Source organism: Ursus maritimus, unplaced genomic scaffold (genome assembly GCF_017311325.1).
Source record: "Ursus maritimus isolate PB19 unplaced genomic scaffold, ASM1731132v1 scaffold_32, whole genome shotgun sequence".
Lineage (NCBI taxonomy): Eukaryota > Metazoa > Chordata > Mammalia > Carnivora > Ursidae > Ursus > Ursus maritimus.
In genome coordinates, this window is record NW_024425786.1 from 11,985,900 (window position 1) to 12,002,595 (window position 16,696).

The 16,696-nt window shown below is 44.8% G+C and overlaps 1 protein-coding gene and 1 long non-coding RNA gene across 2 annotated transcripts in view; both read right to left on the bottom strand.

Moving 5' to 3' along the window:
- The window catches only part of SDHB (succinate dehydrogenase complex iron sulfur subunit B), a 29,383-nt gene extending 12,687 nt beyond the window's left edge, over positions 1-16,696 (bottom strand). The window contains exons 1-2 of the mRNA XM_008694678.2: positions 16,513-16,696; positions 6,120-6,247 (exon numbers count right to left, since the gene is read on the bottom strand). Coding sequence (XP_008692900.1) covers positions 6,120-6,247; positions 16,513-16,584 — 200 coding nt within the window. The 5' untranslated portion in view covers positions 16,585-16,696. The remainder of the gene's footprint in view (positions 1-6,119; positions 6,248-16,512) is intronic.
- On the bottom strand, positions 7,245-8,263 carry LOC121106419. Its single transcript, XR_005839044.1, has 2 exons — positions 7,654-8,263; positions 7,245-7,463 (listed from the first exon to the last, which is right to left on the bottom strand). It is a non-coding gene; the product is annotated as an uncharacterized LOC121106419 (long non-coding RNA).

Genomic DNA, 16,696 nt, shown 5'->3' on the forward strand with positions numbered 1-16,696 from the left:
CGCAGGGCCAGGTATGTGGGAAGGGGGAGCAGAGCCATGCCCTCTCCCTGCACCTCTGCGAGCTCACACACCCAAGCTCCTTGAACCCCATCCTCCAGATTTTAAGGTTTCAGCGTGTCAGCATGCTTGATTACACTGGTGGCTGGTTAAGTGATTCGACCTCTAACCTCTCTCCCCTCCCAGGTCCAGGGTAGGGCTGAGTGTTCCAAACTTCCAGACAGGGTTGGTTCCCCCTCATTATCTAGGAGATTTCTAGAAATCACCTCATTAACATAAACGCTGGTGGCTGAAAGAGGCTAGTTATGAATAACAGAAGACCACCCATTTTACCCTTTTTATCTGGAGCTATTTCAGGAACTGGGAGCAAAACCAAAATATAATAATAAAAGATGGCCCTGTAGCTCTTATCTCTTAGGATTACAAGGGTTTTAGGAGCCAGAAACCCTGGACAAGACCAAAATATATACCACAAATCTATTCTATCTGATGCTAACCCTGCCCCTCCCCTACCTGCAGCCCTTAGCCAGCAACTGGCTATTAGACTTTTCATTTGGGTAATGGAATTTTTAAAACACACAGATTTAAATGCTTACATTGTTAAACTACCGTTTCCTCCTATTACTATGACTTTTAAATCTAAAAAGACCACACCCCTTCCTGAGGTTTCATGAATACAGAATTTACTTCTAGTTTTTACATCTTTAAAAATGTATGTATGTATGTATCTATTTATTATTTTTTGAGAGGGGGAATGTGGGGCAGAGGGAGAGAATCCCAAGCAGGCTCCACACCCAGCATGGAGCCCAACGTGGGGCTCCATCCCAGGACCCCGAGGTCATGACCTGAGCTGAAACCAAGAGTTGAATGCTATGGACTGAGCCACCCAGGCGCTCCTGCATCGTATTTCACGGGGCCGTGTCTCCCCAGACGTCCTACTGTTACTGCTTTCTATTTGAATTCCGTTGTGGTCAAAGAATACACTCTAGAAGATTCCAGTTTTTTGGAATTTACTGAGCTTTGTTTTACGGCCCAGTCACAAGAGTGCCGGTAAGCACGCACACTGGGAAAGAACACGTGTTCTGTAACCGTTTGGTGTGGTGTTAATTACAGCATGACTGATGACGTTCAGATTATCTGCGTCTTTACTAACTTCTTAACTGTTCTACCCATTGCTGAGAAGGACTGCAGATGTTTACGTGTTCCCTAACTCTTGAAGTTCTTCAATTCTGCCAACTTTGAAGCTGTTGTTAGCTGTATACACATTTATGACTGGCATGTCTTCCTGATAAAATGATCCCTTTATCATTATGAAATGTCCTCTTATTTCTGGCATTTGTCTTCCAGTCATCTGATTTTACCACAGCCACTCTACCCTTCTTATGCTTATGCAGTCTGTGTGGATATCTTTATTTTCAACCTGTGTCTTTATATTGTTAAAAACAACACAACAGGCCCAAAATGGAATCACTTATGCCAAGCCTCATGTCATCAAACTGAGACTTACCTTCTGTTTTGGTTCTCCCAGAAACGGAATTTAAAACCAGTCAATCAGGAATCGCCTCGTTAGGTATTTGCCTCATTGATTCTGCCATCTTGTAAAGAGACCTTGCCACAACCGATCTGCTTTTTTGTTCTTTCTTCCCACCCCTGTCTGCCTGTAAGTCTTTCCCTCTGTGCAGCTCCGTGGAGCTCCTTTCTTTCCTTTTTTTAAGTAGGCTCCAACCACAACCCTGAGATCCAGAGTTGGATGCTTAACTGACTGAGCCACCGGGTACCCCTTGGAGCTCCTTTCTATCTGCGAGATTGCATGCTGCCTGATTCAGGAATGGTTAAATAAAGCCAGGAAGATCTTTACAATTTACTTAGTTGAATTTTGTTTTTAACCATATTTAAAGTGCACTTCTTGTAAGCAGCATGAAACTGGGTTTTGCTTTTTATCTATTTTGACAATCTTTGCCTTTTAATTGGAGTGTTCAGTGCCCTCACATGGTATAATTACTGATGTGGTTGGCTTTGGGTCTCTCATTTTACTATTTGTCCCAACATTTTTTTTTCCTGTTCTTTGTTTCCTGCCTTCTTCTAAGTAGTATTTCTATTTATTTTTAAAAAAGATTTATTTTAGAGAGCGAGCATGTGCATGGGAGTGGGGAGAGGGAGAGGGAGAGAAATCCCCAAGCAGACTCGCCACTGTGTGGAGCCCAACATGAGGCTCGATCCCAGGACCCTGAGATCAGGACGTGAGCTGAAACCAAGAGCTGGAGGCTCAACCGAGTCACTCAGGTGCCCCTAAGTAATATTTTTAGATTGAGTAAATATTTTTGGAATTCCATATAATTTATATTTGGGCTTTTTAGCTCTCTCTCCATTAAAAAAAAAAAAAGGTTACTCTACAATTATAATGTGCATCCTTAACTTTTTGATCTAGAGTTAATATTGTACTATTTCATGTAATGTAAGACCTTCCAACCTTATAGGTCAACCTGTTCTCAGCCCTTATGCTAGTTCTCATATGAATTACATTTGTCTAAGTTACACGTTACACAATACAGTATTATAATTTTACTTTAAAGTCACATATATACTTTAATGAAATTAAGAAGAAAAATGTTTTTTAATTTACCATAGCTAGTGCTTTCCATTCCCTTCCCAAGAGCCAAGCTTCTTTAGTCTAAATAACTTCTAGCATTTCATGCAGTACAGGTCATGAATTCTTGCATTTCCTGGTATCTGCAAATGCCTTCATTTTCATCATTCTGCTGAATACAGAATTCTGGTGGAGTGTTTTTTGGTCATTTAGAGATGTCATTTCATTGTCTTTTGGCATCTACAATTTCTGATGAGCAGTAATCATTTGTATTGTTTCCCGGGATGTAACATGTTTTCCCCTTTCCGCTTTCAAGACTTTCTCTTTGCTTTTCTGATCTTCAGGAATTTGACTGTGATACTCCTGGGTGTAGTTTTCTTTGTATTTACCGTGCTTGGGGTTCACCAAACTTCTTGACTATGTCAATTACATCTTTCACCAGCTTGAGGGAATTCTTGGCCATTAGTTCTTCAAATATCTTTTGTCTGTTCTCTCTCCCCACTCCTTCTGGGACTCCAATAACGTATATTAGACCTTTTGATATCGTTCCATAGATCAGTGAGGTTCTTTTGAAAAAAATCCTTTTGTTCTTAAGAACAGATAATTTCTACTAACATATTTCCAGGTTCACAGTCTTCCAACTGTCACTTTCAATCTGCTATGAGGCCTATCCAGTGAATTCTTTTTCAGATATTTCTATTTTTCAGTTCCAGATTTTCCACGTGGTTATTTTTAAGTTTCTATTTCCCTGCTGAGACCTCCCATCTCATGAGCATCTTTCCCTTTCTCTGTGAACATGGGTTAACTACTTAAAATCCACGTGTGCTAATCCCAACAACTGGATTACTTCAAGGCTGGGTGGCCTCCACTGTTTGTCTTTCCACTTGAGTTTGGGTCACGTCTCACTGTTCTTGGTATGGTTAGTGATGCTGGACTGTACGCTGGACCTCGTGAGTAACACGATGTAGAAACTCTGGATTTTACTGTTTCTCTGGAGAGTACTGAGTTTTTAAATATTTTCTAACTTAAGTAGGCTCCATGCCCAACACGGGGCTTAAAGTCACAACCCTGAGATCAAGAGTTGAGTGCCCTACCAACCGAGCCAGCCAGGTGCCCGATTTTTTTTTAAAGACTTTATTTATTTATTTACTTACAGCGGGCACCCATGAGCAGGGGGAGGATCAGAGGGAGAGAGAGAATCTCAAGCAGACTCCGCGCAGAGTGTGGAGCCCGACGCTGGGCTCGATCCCACAACCCCGAGATCATGGCCAGAACCGAAATCAAGAGTCAGCTGCTTAACCAACCCAGGGGCCCTCGTTTTTTTTTTTTTTTTTTAAGCAACAATTAATATGGGCTGAACTCCCAACGTGGGCAGAGTTCATAAATAGAATTTGGGCCCCCCACCCATGTTTTTTTCTAGGATTCCCACCCTCCCTTTCACTTCTGGTTGCTGTGGTAGCCATACACCGTTATCTTCTGGTCGTTCACACTTTTGAGTCTGGTTTCATCGAGTTTTTGCCCTTGTACCCCCACATCACCTGGGGCCTGCCCTCAGGAACAACCGGTTGATCTACCCAGCATTCTGTTCTTCCAAGTGCCAGCTGCCTCCCAGTGCCTGTCCGTGATGGTTACTCTCCTGTGCCTGCAGACTGTTACTTCTGCGGCTTCGTCCAGAGTTTACAGCTGCTATTTTGAGGGAGGGCTAGTCTGATGAAAGCTACTCTGCTCTGACTGGAAGTGAATGCAATTCCTCTTTAAATTTTTTAATCATTAAAAAATACTTTTGAGGGGCGCCTGGGTGGCACAGCAGTTAAGCGTCTGCCTTCGGCTCAGGGCGTGATCCCGGCGTTATGGGATCGAGCCCCACATCAGGCTCCTCCACTATGAGCCTGCTTCTTCCTCTCTCACTCCCCTGCTTGTGTTCCCTCTCTCACTGGCTGTCTCTATCTCTGTCTAATAAATAAATAAAAAATCTTAAAAAAAAAAAATACTTTTGAATTTAATTCTTCCAGTTTTAGTCTCATTCTATAAGTTTTGATTTGCAATGCTGTTATTTTCCAAGTAGCTAACAATATTTTACATTATTCCTTAATAAAGTAGTTATTTAAGAGTGCTTTTTACTCTTCAAGTAGTTAAGAGTTTTTTGTTTTTAATATGAATTTTTAGTTTTACTGCATTATGGTCAGAAAATGTGGCCTGGGGGCGCCTGGGTGGCTCAGTCAGTTAAGCGCCTGCCTTTGGCTCAGGTCATGATCCTGGGACCCAGCCCCAATTCGGGTTCCCTGCTTAGCAGGGAGAATGCTTCTCCCTCTCCTCTCCTTGTTTTTGCTCTGTCAAATAAATAAAAATCTTATAAAAAAAAAAAAGAAAATGTGGTCTGTACAATTTCCTTTTCTTTGAATTTTACTAATGATTTTTGGTTGCTGAGTATCTGGTAACCGTCTACTTGATAAGAAGCTCGTGTATCAACTAACTGTACTGCTTATACTGCTTAATAGAACTTAGGTGTCGATACAAAGTCAAAGAAAACATTGAGAATAGTTTTCAATCCTTTTTTTTGCACCACGGAAGCTTTTGTTCAAAAGAAATAAAATACTTATTCACTGACAAATAAAACAGTTTTGGTTCTGCTGAGCCCAGCTTACTAGATTCTTCCCTCCATTTGGCTGCCTGCGGAGATCCTTCCGGGGTGGAGCCGAAGAAAGAAGACTGGGTTAGAGAGAGATCAAAGACTCAAGTGGCTGTTGCTGCCTTTGAAGGCGGGGACTGTGGGCCCCAGAGCACAGAGGCCTCTCAAAGCTGGGAGTGGCCCTCAGCTGACGGCCAACGAGAAAATAGGGACCTCGGTTTTGCAACCATAAGGAACTGAATTCTGCCAACAGCCCGAAGGAACAGAAAATGGATTTCCCCTTAGTCTCCAGAAAGGAACGCAGCCTGCTGACACCTCGATTTCAGTCTGATGAAACCTTTACCAGACTTCTAACCTACAGAACTGGGAGATGATAAATTGATGTTGTTTCAAGCCACTAAGTTTGTGGCACTTTGATATGACAGAAATAGAAAAAATAATAGATGTATGAATCTTTGTTAATATTTTAACTACATCTCTTTCTTGTCCTATCACCATTCTAGCCAAATTTATGGTGTCTATCCAGCTCTACCAGTACTCCTAGAGATTTGGCACCCTCTGATTTGGGGAAAGGAAAGGAATTTTTCAAAAGTTATTCTTCTTGGTATTACTTCTCCTTCTTCTTTTCTTAAATAGGCTCCACGTCCAGAGTGGAGCCCAACATGGGGACTGAACTCAAAACCCTGAGATCAAGAACTAAACTGAAACCAAGAGTCAGATGCTTAATCGTCTGAGCCACCCAGGTGCCCCCTGTACATACCTCATTCTTGCCTGAAAAACATGATGAATTCCAGAGCCACTGAATGATCTGCTTTTAAATCTTCCAAGAATGTGAAAAGCATGTCCCTGAATCAGATCGAGTTCACTTTCACTTACCAAATACCTAGCTCTCAAAGAGATACTCACTTATTCAAATCAATTTCATAAGTCTGCATACGAGGTTTATCTCCAGTCTTGTCTGGGTCCCATCGGTAGATGGCAAATTTCTTGATTCGAGGAGCTGTGGCGGCAGCTGTCTGCACTCCCCGGCAGGCCTGAAATTGAGAAAAATTCACAAGTAGGAAAAAAAAATATTAAAAATGCAAGATAAATCCTTCTGTTTAGCTGGCACTATAAACTACAAAACTGGATACAAACCCACACATAACTGACACAGTCTTTTTTTTTTTTTTTATAGTGAAGAGCACGTGCACGCAGGGAGTGGGGAGGGGCAGAAGGAGAAAGAATCTTAAGCGGACTCCCCACTGAGCACAAAGCTGAAGGCGAGGCTCGATCCCAGGACCACAAGCTGAGCCGAAATCAAGTTGGACGCCTAACCAGCTGAGCCACCGAAGTGCCTCCTGACACAGTCTTCCTGAGAACGGCAGTCAAAATATCCAACAAATACTAAGCACCTAACACCTACCAGACACGGAGGTGGCGGTGGGTGAAACGCCACGCAACGAAACAAAGTCTTTGTCCTCACAGAAGCAACTTTGTATGAGCAAGAGAGAAATTTTATTTATTTTTAAAAATATGTTTATGTATTTGACAGAGAATGAGCACGAGCGTGCGCACACAAGCAGGGGGAGCGGCAGAGGGAGAGGGAGAAGCAGGCTCCCTGCTGAGCAAGGAGCCTGACTCGGGGCTTGATCCCAGGACCCTGAGATCAGGACCTGAGCCGAAGGCAGACGCTCAAGTGACTGAGCCACCCAGGCGCCCCAGCAAGAGAGAAATTAAATATTCATAATAAAGTATAAAGAGGGAAGAATGCAGCAGAGACTTCCACTAGTACAAGAGATCCGGGAAGGCCCCGTAAAGGATATTCAAGCTGTGGCTCGATGAGTAGGGATTAGGGGAAGGAGTAGGGAGTATAAACGGAGGGAACAACACGTGTAGAGGCCCAGATGGGGGAGAGCACAGCGCATCTGGGAGAACCGAGAAGTTCAGTATGAGTGAGAGAGACTTGAGTAAGGACGGAAGTGGCAGATGTGAGCAAGTCAAGATTTTGATTTTATCGTAAGAGCAATGAGAGGCTAGCACAAATCATCAGGTGGGAGACATAATCATCTTTATTTTTGAGAAGACTACCACTGGCTTGAAAGAAGAACTGTCGGACAACACGTGGAGAAACCGGTAGAAAGCTACTGTAGTTGTCGAAACAAGATGCTGGTGCTTTTAGATCAGGTGTCTTGGTCAGTCTGGGCTGCTGTCACAGGACACCGAAGACTGGGCGGCTTATGTAACACTTGCTTCTCACAGTCCTGGAGGCTGGGAGGTCCAAGATCAAGGTGTCAGGCAGACTTGGTGTCTGGTGAGGACACTTTTCCTGGTTTACAGCAGCAGATGGCTGCTTTCTTGCTGTGTCCTCATATGGCAGGGAGAGATCTCAAGTCTTTGCCTCTTTCTGTAAGGAGGCCAATCCCACCCCATGGGCCCCACCCTCACGACCTCATCTAACCCTGATTTCCTCTCACAGGCTCCATCTTCAAGTACCGTCACAGTGGGGGCTGGGGTTTCCATGTCTGAATTCTGGGGGAACACAAACATTCAGTTCACAGCACTATAGCAGGAAAGAAGAGAACATGTTTAGGGAACTAACAAATAGCTGTGTCCTGTTCTCTAGGATGATTCTATTCCGTCTCCTAGACATTCCCTCTCTGCCAGCAGCTCTCCCACCATGAGCCCAGGAACCCCAGAGTGACACAGCAGGGGCTGCTATGAGAGGGTCAGGTGAAGAGGCCTGGTCTCTGATTCCTTCTCTTCTTTACCAGAACAGCTCCCCCTAAGAACATATTTGCAAAAAGGGTGCTACTGCTCAAAAGTTTTGTATTTAAATTCATACGCATTTTTAAATCCACCATCTATGATGAGCTGAGAGGAGCCACGACTGGAACCCAAGTCGGCCTGACTGACATATTCCTAAACACTGTACTATCCTATTTATTTGTGAATATTTGCAGTCTCTTCTTGGTTCTTCTTTTTATGTCTTAAATTCCTTGAGGACATGTGTATTAGAGTTCTGAGAAACAGAATCAACAGTGTGTATATTTATACATACACACACGGAACATACGTATGAAAAAATACATACATACATACACATATTTATAAAAAGAGATTCTTATAAGGAATTGGCTCATGATTATGGAGTATAGCAAGTGCCAAGAGCTGCAGCTGGCAAGCTGGAGACCCAGGAGAGCCAATGATGTAAAACCAGTCCAAGCCTCAAGGCCCATGAACCAGGAGAGCCGATGATGTGGTCCTAGTTCAAAGGCCAGCAGGCTTAAGACCCAAGAAGAGCTGATGTTCAGTTTGAAGGGGGTCAGGCAGGAGGAATTCCTTATTTGGAGGAAGAGGAGACTTTTGTTCTACTTATGCCCTCCGCTGAACGGATGAGGCCCACCCACATTAAGAAGGCCAATCTACATTACTTGGTCTACCGATTGACCAATTTTTAAAGATTTTATTTATTTATTTTAGAGACAGCGCGAGTGAGAGAGCAAAAGGAGCAGCAGAGGGAGAGGGAGAAGCGGGCTCCCTGCTAAGCAGGGAACCTGATGTGGGCTCAATCCCACGACCCTGGGATCATGACCTGAGCTAAAGGCAGTAGCTTAACCGAATGAGCCACCCAGGCGCCCTGGTCTATTGATTTAAACGTTAAACTCATCCAAAAACACCCTCAGAGAAATACCCAGAATGTTGGGCCAACTACCTGGGCACCCTGTGGCCCAGCTGACACATAAAATTAACGATTCACAGCATGGAACAAGTAACAGTTTACATCTCCCAATGCACCTGGTCCAGGACTTTGCATACAGCAGTTCAGTTTATGGTTAGGAAAAACTGAAGAAAAGTGCAAACAATTATACTGGAATTTAAAATAAACGCCTGGGTGGCTCAGCCGTTAAGTGTCTGCCTTGGGCTCAGGTCATGATCCCAGGGTCTTGGGATTGAGCCCCGCATCAGGCTCCCTGCTCGGCGGGAAGCCTGCTTCTCCCTCTCCCACTCCCCCTGCTGGTGTTCCCTCTCTCGCTGGCTGTCTCTCTCCGTCAAATAAATAAATAAAATCTTAAAAAAAAAAAAAAAGGAAAAAAGAAAAAAGCAAAACTTGAGCATTAGACTAATACAAACATGCTGTCCCCATCCCACAGCCCCTGAAGCTCTTCCATCCAGGTGGAGGCCACACCAAGACCCCAGGGCCCCACCCGAGGGGCAGAGTGGGGGTCTTGTCAGTTCAAACAGCAACTAGCAGCTGAGCCCCCATTTGCATGCAGACATGTGCAGACTATCTTCCAGGCCAGCTAGTTCTCTTACAAACTGGTTAAGAAAGATGAAACTGGGAAGGTTAATCGTGTACAAGACATGTGATGGTCTTATTCGCTGGCAAGAAGCATCCTGAATTAAGCGAGGCTGAAAATATAAACATCAGCTCTCAGTATAAGAAAAGGTCATACAGAGAGGAGATGAGAATGAAGGTGAAGAGAGAGGTGGTATTTTCCTTTATCACCAACCTGGCTAGGATCAGCAAGAAAAGGAAAGTCACTTCTACAAATGAACATCTTCCATTAGGGGCTCCTTTTTTTTTTTTTTCTTTTTTTTAAGAATTAAAGGCAGGATTCTGTTCTATTCCATTCTATTTTATTTATTTTTAAGCTCTACGTGGGGCTTGAACTCATAGCCCGGAGATCACGAGTCGTTCCCTCTAGAAACTGAGTCAGCCAGGCACCCCTAGGAACTCCATTTTGCAGAACAGCAGGAACATTTGGTTAACGCCACCTTGTGGCATTTAAGACAAAGTGGAGGAGGCGAAAAGATCACGGAAGGTACTTGCTCCAGCAGCCTTCCGCTTGTTTACTGCCCCCACCTTGTTTTGATTAGATTTAATGAGGTATAATTTGTACCAATAAAATTCACCAATTTTAAGTGTATAGTTTGATGAGTTTTAACAAAGTGGTGTAACTCCTACCACAATAATGACAGAACATTTCCATGTGGAAAGTTCTCTAGTGTTCCTTTACAATCAGTGCCCTCTTCCTACCCCTTGTAATTAACTGATGTGCTTTGTATCACCACGGAGTTGCCTTTTACAGAATTTCATATAAATGCAATTGGACAGTGAATCTTGGCTCTAGCTTCTTCCACTCGACATAATGCTTCTGGGATCCATTCACAGTGTTGTATATATCCAGTTTGTTGCTTTTTAAAAATATTAAACTTTTCATTTTGAGATACAGAAACAAATGCATTTGTAAGAAATCATAATGAGATCTCTCATATCCTTTACTCAATTCCCCCGTGAAAACACTGTCCGAAACTAGAGCACAATCTCACAACCAGTACATCAACACCGATACCGGTCAAGAGACAGAGCATTCCCATCCCCACAAAGACCCCCAGTACTGCTCTATCCAAGCCACACCCACACCCCTCATGCCTTCCCCCCTTACTAGCCATCACCAATCCCTCTCCATTCTTGTAATTTTGTCATTTCAAGAATGTTATATATAAATGGGACCCTCTAGTATGTAATCTTTTGGGATTGGCTTTTCTTTATTCAGTTCTCTGGAGATTCAAGCAAGTAGTGTTTCTTTTTACTACTGAGTAGTGTTTCATGGTATCATGTTTCATGGTAGGATGGACTCTAGTTTGTGTAGCCATTCTCCCACTGATGGACATCTGGGCTGCTTCTAGTTTTTGGCTACAATGAATTAGTTACAATGAATATCTGTGAACATGTTTCCATTCTCAGGGATAAATGCCCAGGAAGGCAGCTGCTGGGTTCTGTGACAGTTGCGTGGGTGGCTGCCTTGCCTGTGGTTGGTAGTAGGAGAGAGGGACAAAATGCCTTTAAAATTTGCTCCTTCAATTTTTTGGGGGGGGCCAAAACATTAGTGAAGCTTGGACTTTCAAAAGAACCTGGGAGTTTGGAGTTGCCAACTCTAGTTCCACGGTTGTGAAGCTGCTTTAACAGTTCTGTCAGACAGCAACAGGAATCCGGTCCTAGGAAGCTCAGTCTCACTCCCACAAAGGCTCATCGAAGGTGATGGTCACTACCTGCCACAGGTGCTCACCTTAACACCTCTTTCTAATATCTATGGCTGCTTCATAGCCACTCTTCAAAAACAGAAAGGTCTAGACCTGCCCATGAAGATCTTCCCAAACATGGGAAGATCATTTAAATTATTTATAAAGATGTTTTATTTATTTATTTAACAGAGAGAGAGACAGACAGGGAACACAAGCAGAGGGAGTGGGAGAGGAAGAAGCAGGCTCATAGCGGAGGAGCCTGATGTGGGGCTCGATCCCATAACGCCGGGATCACGCCCTGAGCTGAAGGCAGACACTTAACGACTGCGACACCCAGGCTCCCCAGATCATTTAAATTCTTATCCTACGAACGATGTGAGACAAAAACAACGTAAGGGTGCATCACAACAGACTACTATAAGGCAATGAGCCCCACCATGTTTTGGGGTACCCCGAAGTGTTACTAATTTTTTTTAAACAACTAATTTAAATTCATTGTGTATATTTTATACAACCCTTGGTGGGAAAATGGGGGAAAGCTAACAGGAAGGAGGAGAGAAGACATGGAAATCAAAATTACCAGAGGCGGCTCTGGTTCGAAAGTGAAGGAGTGGCTCACTGGAGGGCTGCACTAAGAGTTAATCCAAAGGAGTATGGCAGCTGTGATAAGAACAAATAAATTCGTGCAAAAGAGAAATCTAAAAATGTGTTGCACAGGTGTCCTAGGAGAAATAAAAAAAGCTTCCACTCACTGAGCCCTTATCACGTGTGGAATGTCGTACTAAATTGAACCTAATCTTTACGCCATCTCCACAACAGGAAGTTTTATTATTCTCAGTTAAAAAATGAAAGTAAAAAATCATACAACAAAGGAGCCAGCATTCAAACACAGGTCACCTGACTCCAAAATTCGACCCCTGACCCATTCTGTCTGAGGCAAAAATGCATATCCAAATAGAACAGTACAAAAAATTCCTTTTCACAAACAAATCTAAGAACACTCAACTCATACATTTAAGAAGATCTGAGGTAGTAGCTGGCCCAGACCTATTCACTTGTTTATTTACTCAATAAATAATTACAGAGCGGCTTCTATGTTCAGGGACTGTTCTAGGCCCTGGGGATCAAGGGCAAAACAAACGTACATTCTGATCCTCGTGGAGCTTACAGTGGCTGGAGGCACATGTCATCGGTAGTATGAGGGCCCTGGGGATAGTGCAATGGTGGGGGGGGGGGGGGGGTCGGGAACAATAAAAAGGAGGAGGTGGGGGTCCTGGCTATAATTCTACAAGTTTAAATGAGGGCCAGGGAGGACTTCACTGAAAAGGTGACAGCTGAGCAAGACCTGAAGGAGGTGAGCGAGCAAGCCACGCCTCTACCTAAGGGAAGAGCGAACTGGGCAGAGGGGACACTGAGCACAGATCTTGGAGTGGACACGTGTTTGAGGAGCAAGAAGGCAGTCCATGTAGTTGAGTATGGAGTGAGTGAGAGGGACAGAAATGGGGAAGGGAATTAAGAAGTTACCAGGAGAGCCAGAGCATGCAGGACCTTGAAAGGTAAGGTTTGGTTTCGTTTCTCTATGCCCAATGTGGGGCTTCAACTCATGACCCTGAGATCAAGAGCTGCACGCTCGACTGACTGAGCCAGCCACGTGCCCCTAGCAAATTTTTTTAAATGTACTTGATAGAGGTTGTATATTTGAGATTCAAACTTCAGAGAATATTTTTTTAAAGATATTTATTTATTTATTTTAGAGAAAGAGAGAGAGAATGTGCAGAGAGGGACAGAGGGTAGAAAACCTCAAGCAGACTCCACGCCGAGCACAGAGGCCCACGTGAGGCTCCATCTCACAACCCCGAGATCATGCCCTGAGCTGAAACCAAGAGTCCAATGCTCAACCAACGGATCCACCCAGGTGCTCTTCCCCCCTCTTTTAATTAAGTAAGCTCTAGGTCCAACGTGGGCCTTGAACTCATGACCCTGAGATCAAGAATAGCATGCTCTATGGACTGAGCCAGCCGGGTGCCCCCGCCTTGTACGGGTTTTTGCTTTTACCCCGACTAAGATGAGAAACTACTGAAGGTTGTGAGCAGAGGAGTGACAAAGTCAGACTTAAGTTTTGAAAGGATCCTTTTGGCTTCTGTTTTGAGAATCAATCGGAGATGAAAGCAAGAAAATCAGGTGAGAATTAACAGCAATCAGTGATCAGCTAAGAGATGATGATGTCCTGAACCAGGCTGGCGGCCGAGGATGGTAGGAAGGGGTAAGTTTTTGAACACATTTTAAGAACGGACAGGAGTTCCTCAGAGACGGATGTGTGAGTGGGGAAAAGAGCAAGGATGACTCCAGTTTTTGGCCCAAGCCACATGGTATAAAGGTGAGTAGGGAAACGGGGTGGTATGGCTTTCTACAATGGGAGATTACAGCACGCTTGCGTGCTGCTGTTCTCATGGAGAAGGAAACACGCCACCGGAGGGGAGAGCAGACTTAACTGGAGAACTACCTTTGAATAAGTGATGGGATACAGAGCACGAATGAAGGGTTAGCCATAGGAGTCCTGCTCATTCTCCCACAGTGACAGGAAGAAAAGGAGAATATAGGGGCAGAAGCAGGGAGGTGGGCAGCAATTTTCCCCTTGCGGCCTCTCCAGCAATTTATACTACAAGCTCCGATGGAAGAGGATCCTTCAAAGGCATTTCTATCTCAATCTATAAAACTAATGAGTATTCAAGGCTGAGCATGCCTGTCTAGAAAATCTTGGATAAGATTAACTTCAGAGTTTATAATTAATTTAAGGAAGAAAGCAAGACAATTAACAACTGGACAGAACCAAAGTGAGGAGGATGAGAAGGGTGAATTCTGGCTCATGCTGAAGGCTGCTTGTTATTTCTTTAGGAACGCTTCCTTAAGGAGCAGGCTTGGAGCTCGACAGGGCAGGCACAGATTTGGAGGTAGGAGAGAAAGACCTGGAAATGGAGAGAAGGCAGGCAAAGAAGGCTTGTTTCTCAAATGTGTGAGTAAACCCAAGCTCACTTGGTTCAAATCCAAGCTCTCCCACTTAGTAGCTGTGTGTTCTTTGGCAAATTACTTAAACTCTCTCATTCTATCTCCTCTTTTGTAGAGGGGTAGGGAATATTAATATCTACCTCATAAGATTAAACTGGAGAGTCAAGCTGCTAGCACAGCCCAGAAAGTAATTTCTGCTTGTCAACACTGGCCACATCATCAGTTTCTATCAGTCTGATAAGCAGACAGGTATCCTAAGACCTGCCAGCGCTAAGAGCAACGAGATACACAAATGAGAGAAGGCGGTACTTGCCCTAACGTTGCTCACAGTCTAGATGAAGAAATGAGGCAACACAATCAGTTAATACATTTCAGCTACTTAGAGGCAAGAACTATGGTTCACTGGTGCAGACTAATGCATAAAAGGAATTCAGAAGAGAAATCCTACTGTAGCTTGGAGTCCTAGGAACCTGAATAATACATCAGGTCGTTATTGGATTCTTTTTTTTTTTTAGATTTATTTATTTATTTAACAGAGAGAGAGAGCACACAAGCAGGGTGAGCTGCAGGCAGGAGAGGAAGAAGCAGATGCCCCGTTGAGCAGGAAGCCCGATGAGGGGCTCAATCCCAGGGCCCTGGGATCTTGACCTGACCCAAAGGCAGATGCTTAACGACTGAGCCACCCAGGTGCCCCTCATTATTGAATCCTTTTGAGGTGGTTTTTACTGGAGTGAATGCACTTTCCTAAGAGGTGGAGAGTAGGAACTCTTCTATTTCTCTGCCCCCGGGAAACCCTGCAACGGGCCTCACCTGGAATTACGAAACTGACCTATGAAACAAGCCTTCTCTTCAACTCATTCACGGAAGAGGGACCTGAGCTTTAGAACTCACTCTCATTGGTGGGGCTCTCACAACTTACCTGCTCACTCAGCAACTATAAAAGGAACTGGTAAACAAGGTCGTTGTTAGTCATCAATTTAATGCTCAGAGGACACCAACATGAGGCTCTGGTAGGCAGTCCTCCGTCCCTATCTCCCCTTTTCAGAGAGACTATAAAATGACTTGTCTGAATTCATGAACAGCATATTGGAAAAGCTAGTACCAGAAGACAGGCCATACATACCGTGTTACTGCGCCAGAGCAGTACTTAGAATGAGAGAGATTTTCATGTAAGTGCAAGAAGGGGAGAGGAACTAATAATTCTTGGTTCACCCGTGCCCAGATCTGTGCGAGGAGTTTTTCTCATATTATGTTCAAAAAACTGGATTTAGGTCCTGGATCTACCAGTTCTTGGCCATGATATTTTGAACAAGTAAAATTTTCTTTCTGGGGCCTCAGTTTTCAAACTTCTAAAAAGGAGGTAAGAACTGATATTCACCCACCTGGCAGGGGGTGCTGAAGAGCTCAGAGAGGAAACAGACTTGAAAGGGATTTCTAAGTTCTTAGTCCCTTATGTGTGCAACGGCAATTTCCCTTCCCCTTACAAATATTCCCATTTAGAATGCAGATCAGAAGTGTGTGGTTTCCTGACAATACAAAGGGGGTGTGGGGAAACGTATCACTGCACAGCTAGTAATATAAACAAATACCTAAGAGCAGCGCCAAGCTCTGTACCTATGAGATCCATGCCAAAACTCCGCGCTCCGTATTGTTGTATGCCCTTTACAGACAGGGACACAGAGGATGATGACACTGCTGTAAGGCACCCAGTCTTTCCCGCAGCCCCCCACTAGGGGAAGGGCCCAGATCCCTTCAGGAGACAGAGTGATCTGCCTCCATTTCTCCCTTCCCCTGCCCTTTCCTTCCCAATCCCGGTCCAGTCCCTGTTCACTGAGCCCTCAACCTTGCACCCTGAAGGAGAGACCTCGCTTCGCAGTTCCCATCCCTCCCAGTCCCGCAGGTCTCTCTCTTCCACAGAGCCTAGTTTGAAGACAGAGAAAGGGCTTGGAACCCAAAGGTCTGGATTCGAATTCTGCTTCCAACAGTGTTACTCACTTGCCATGTGACCTTGGGCAACCTGAGATCCCTCTGAGCTTTTCCCCTTATTTAAAAAAAAAAAAAAAATCGTCTCCGCCCTGATCACCTCCCAGGCTGCGGCGAGGCACAGAGGGAGAACGGACAGGGATGCTCCAGGCCCAGACCCGAGCTCGACGCAGTGGGAGCGGGTCCTCCCCTTCCCTAAGGCCTTGCGCTATGCTCCCTCGGCCTCCTCCACGGTCCCCTCAGCAACAGGCCTCCTCCATCACTCTCCCGCCTGCCCTCTCCCTCCGGCCCCGCACCTCACCTGCAAGCAGGCTCCGCCAAGGGCTGCAGCCGGGAACCGGCGCTTCAAGGAGACTCCGACCACCGCCGCCATCTTGGCTTCTGACGTCGCGCCCCACCCCTTAACCCCGAGGTCGCCCTCCACCGTCGTCCCGCCGAGCACCGCGCCGCCCAGCCGGCGTCCACCCAGGACTCGCTAGCCGCGC